The sequence below is a fragment of the Anneissia japonica genome, unplaced genomic scaffold, assembly GCF_011630105.1.
Source record: "Anneissia japonica isolate Jap-2015-1 unplaced genomic scaffold, ASM1163010v1 scaffold287776_len302883_cov198, whole genome shotgun sequence".
NCBI lineage: Eukaryota > Metazoa > Echinodermata > Crinoidea > Comatulida > Comatulidae > Anneissia > Anneissia japonica.
Genome location: NW_022705028.1, coordinates 69,408 through 74,374, shown reverse-complemented (window position 1 = coordinate 74,374; position 4,967 = coordinate 69,408). Strand labels below are relative to the sequence as shown.

The window sequence follows — 4,967 nt, the reverse complement described above, 5'->3', positions numbered from 1 at the left end:
TTGTTGATGTTGCATGTTTTAATAGACAGTCTAAATGGTTAAAATATCTTACAAAACACAATCAATAAATCATATACATTATAACTAAGTAAAATACAACAGAAAAGGAACCCCTTTACCATTTCATTTATAGAGAGCACAGAAAAGAGACCAAAGTAGAATATTGCAATCGTGATTGGTCAATCTCTTGAAATGAGGTAAAATCATTCAAGCATCACTGGCGTTAGCTCAGTGGCGTTAGCTAATCTGGGGTCTGCAGGTAGCGTTTTAACGCCAAGGACGTAGGTGAGTGGCTTTAACAACGCCACTGCCTAGTTATATATATATATATATATATATATATATATATATACATACATACATACATATATATATATATATATACATATAGTATATATATATATATATATAAATAAAATAAATTATGTTTACAATATTTAATTCATAAAACTATTAAAATAATTATATGTTAATAAATAAATACAATAGTTAATTTATCATGATATATGGTAAATATGTATACTATGAAGTATGGCATGATAATAATTGTAATTAAAAAAAATTGTAAAGAAAAAAATAATTGTCGGAGTTTTGCATTAATCCAATTTTAATTTAGAGCAATTTTGTTTGTACGTCCATAACCAAAATTTAATTTTTTTAAAATATTTTCAAAGCAGATTTTAGGTCCCAAGTACAATCATCTTAAAAAAAAGAAAAATTTTATCCCCAATTTTAAAGTTAGTATACGCCATAATTTATACTGTAAATGCCCATAACCGTTTTGTACATCCATAACCGTACGTCCATAACTAAAACCTAAAATGTGGATTTGTTACCACTAAACATCTTGTATACAGTGTGGAAACTAAAAATCTACTGCTGTTCTTTCTCAGAGAGAATCTTCATCAACTTTTTCTATAACTATGGCAACTATCTGCCCTCTAGCTTTTACAATTTATGAGTAATGTTATAAAAATAGCTGGTTATGGACGTACGCAGCGAAAATGATTTTTCAAACATACATTTAACATTTTTAAATTTACAAACATCATGTTGATTAATGTGTGTTTAGAATACTGTAGAGCCAAAATTGATTTATATCGCAATGAAGAAAACAATTACCGTAATGTATAGACTGATGTTTAAAAAAAGTGAGAAAAATTGCCTTTATTGTTGGACTACTACCTAGAATTGTAGAAAATTTGGCTTGTTAAAAATTTAACATTTTTAAGTGATGCATTCTGAATTAATTTTTTTTTGTAATGATGTATTTTAGAAATATAAAATAAATTGATGTAGTAGGCCTGCCTACTATGTATACTACATAAGAAAATTGTACAAAAATAGACCTACCTACCTTTGAAACACATGATCAATTATCGTACAGTATAGTGTATGAAAAATGGAATATTTTTTGAGGTTTTTAGACCTTAGTATACATTTTGAAAAGTTTTACTGCTTTATTTCAATAAATGATATTTGGAAGTTGATATTGGCTAATTTGAGTATACGAAAAATATTAGGTATACGTCCACAACTTTCAGATATGTATGTCCATAACCATAAGACTGTATGTCCATAACCATAAGGAAATGAACATAAAATCTATGCACTGTACAATCAATAAATGAGCTATTATATTAGGAAGCTTTAAGTCCTTGGTTTACACACACATATTTTTATTTATTTTTTTAGACCTCACACTTCACTTTTCCTCTGCGTACTTCCATAACCGGCTATTTTTAGAACATTACTCATAAATTATAAAGATAGAGGGCTGATAGTTGTCATGGTTATAGCACTAGTTGGTATATCTGAGATATCAAAAGTACAGTAACCCAAACCCATTGGCCTATATTGAAGGCTTTGCTATTGTTCTCTGAAATGTACGTCCTTAACTATGGAACTGCCCAAATGTAATTGAACTGCAAAAACAGCTACTGTACATTCACCAATTTATACCAGTCACAAAAAACTATTTAAACATAAAAAAAAATCACTGACAGGTTATATTGCACGTGCTTGTTTTTATACCAGTAACAATTGTTATTCCTTGTTTTAAAAAATCTATATATTTTGTGTGACTATTATTTGTCTGTACAGGTAATACATGATTTTCGTATTTAGTATAATTGTCTACTCCCCTAATGTGCTTAACACAAGACTTGTACACTATATGATTTTGATTAATGTATAGCTATGGATAATAACATCTTTAGATCAATGCTAACACCCCTAGATGAATGCTAACATCATTAGGTGGATGCTAATACCAGTAGATGAATGCTAACATCATTAGAAGGATGCTAACATCCTTAGATGGAATCTAACATCTCTAGACTTTTAATACTTAATGATGATGATAATATTTATTCAGCAAAGTAAAAAGTACAATCTTGCCAGGAGCAAGGAATAGGCACGAGCCCAACAGTAAACTGCCCTTGCTCCATCATCAAAACATACAGTAAAGGCAAAAGAGAAACATAAAAAATTATAAATGATTTAAAATTAACTTAACTAAAAAAACAATAAACTTAACTAAACTTAAATTTGTACTTAAATTAACACTAAGAAGACCCTTATTTATATTAATTATGCTGAAACACTTCTTTAGATCTATATAACACTCTTTAGATGGATGCTAACACTTCTATCTTTAGGTGGGTTCTAACCTCCTTAGCTTGATTTTGATACTCTTTCTAGGTGCTAACACATCTCTCAGTGGATGCCACTTTTTCTTAATAAAACTATAATATATTTATAATATTATATTTATATTATTATTATATATTTTATTGTAATTGTTATTCTCATTAGTGATATTCTAACTATTTCAATAATTGACAGCAACCAAAAGATTGGTCCCGGATTGATGAGACCAAGCTAGTGAAGAAGCTGCTGCAAGAGGTATCTCATTTCCTCAATGGGTCCAGTGACAATGCCATGGCTTGTGAACTAAAACAGCGGGCATCAAGAATACTGTTTTCCCTAAGTCAGACGAACTTCAACGCCATGTTTAAGCGCATCTCAAGCAGGTGAGTTACATTGATTTTTTAATGGCCCTTACCGCTAAACCCCCCCCCCCCCCCTTTGATACGGTTGCTATGGTCCACAAAAAATGATTGCATATTAACATACATAAATACATGTGTCTGTAGGACAATACGTGTGTTGGTGTGAGAAGCCCATAATCCTGGCCCTGTTTTTATTGGTCAGTTGTTAAGTTGTCGGTGTTTATTAGACATTCTGGAAAGATCTGTTGTATATTCTAAAAAACAAGTTTTTGAAAAGTGATATTCTGCTACGTTGCATGTATTGTTAAAACTAAGTTTATGTGTAGTAATCATTAGAAGAAGGATTATCCTTTATTTTTATATTCACTTAATTTTTCCTCATCATCCTGTTGTATCTTTCACCTCTTCCTTATACTTCTTCCCATCATTGACACATAATTGCCAGTATAATTAGAGATAATTAACTTTCCTTTTGTATTCAAACTGATATGCATCTGTATATGCCAGAACATAAGGTGAAGAAACTAGGTTTACACATACAAAGGGTCATACCAGTTTGTTATTATCATCTCCATTGTTATTACAGTATTTTATGAATTGGGTGTCGGTGATCTAAATATATTCTGAAGTTAATCAATAGCTATTATAATAAGCAATTTCATTTATCTAGGTTAATGGTGAATTGGAGAAACCCAACCATGTTAATGAGTTTAAAAACCTAAAATAAATTTCAAAATTTGAAATGCTTAATTTTTAAAGCAAGGTATTATCTTTAAATTATATAGGAAAAAAAAATACTTCACCAATTAATTGATATTAACATATTTTCTCTATTTTTACAATGAAATGTCTACAAACTAGCAAAATAATCTGATTTGAAGTCCTTTTATAGGATTGAATGAACTCCGATAAGGAAAAAAAATATATTGTTTCCCAAGCATTGACATTTGGAAAAGAAGCCTGATGAGTTGAAAATATTTTTTTTAAACAGTTTTTATACCTTGCTTCGCAAACTTTTTTTTTTTTTAATTGTCAGGAGGGCGGGAAAAAAAATAAAGTAAAATTTTGTTTTCTTCCATCCAAATGGAGGAGAAAATAAAAATAAAATGCTATTGTTGAATGTAAACAGTATACGGTACGGTAGTAATGGGATAGTTAAATGCTTTAAATTTATATAATTAAAAAGAAAAATACATACTTTCTGAGATTTCAAGGTAGCAGTGGGCGTATGAAAAGAAAGAAAAAAAAAAATTTCCCTTCTTTTGTTGGTGGCGATTGTGTTAATTGGCCAAAAATAAAAATTTATGATTTTTCGAAATCATCATTATTCTGACTATTGGTCCATTGCCAATAGTCATTCCTCCCCTTGTATTTTGAATGATGAAATAATAACCACAGGGCTAAAATCAGGTTTAAATTATCAAATATTATGTAAAGCTTGAACAATTTTGGGAGTAGTAATAAGTTTATAGCAGAGTTGTCTATGTTTATTATGTAAAGTATTATGACCTTAATAGATGGTAAACTTTGTAAATTGTCAATGGTTGTAGATTTATTGGACACACCATATGGTTCGTCTTGACAGTGAACAAAACTCATAACTACCATACTGTACATTATGTTGAAGAGACAGACACTCCAAAAAAAGTCAGTCGCTATTTTTCTCCTTTTCAAATTGCCAGAAACATTCAAATATCTTTGCGGCCAGCAAGTTGAATTTACCCTCAAGAATTCAAGAGCTTCACCCCAGGTCCATATTAGTAGAACAAGTTGCCTGCAAATTGAAGATTATCTTCGGCCTGTGAGAAAAAAAATCAAAAAATAATTTGTCCCTTCAAACAAATTAAGAACTAGTGTTGTAGACAGTCAATTAAAACCTTTCTTATTCTGTACTGTTGCCACAATTCTTTAAAAAAAAAAAAAAAAAAAAAAGGAAAATATACTTAATAAATT

At 29.7% G+C, this 4,967-nt stretch overlaps 1 protein-coding gene across 1 annotated transcript in view; it reads left to right on the top strand.

Moving 5' to 3' along the window:
- The window catches only part of LOC117105186 (neurofibromin-like), a gene marked incomplete at its 3' end in the record, with an annotated part of 36,835 nt that overhangs the window by 13,979 nt on the left and 17,889 nt on the right, over positions 1 to 4,967 (top strand). Inside the window, 1 exon segment of the mRNA XM_033246254.1 lies at positions 2,848 to 3,035. Within this exon segment, the coding sequence (XP_033102145.1) occupies positions 2,848 to 3,035 (188 nt within the window).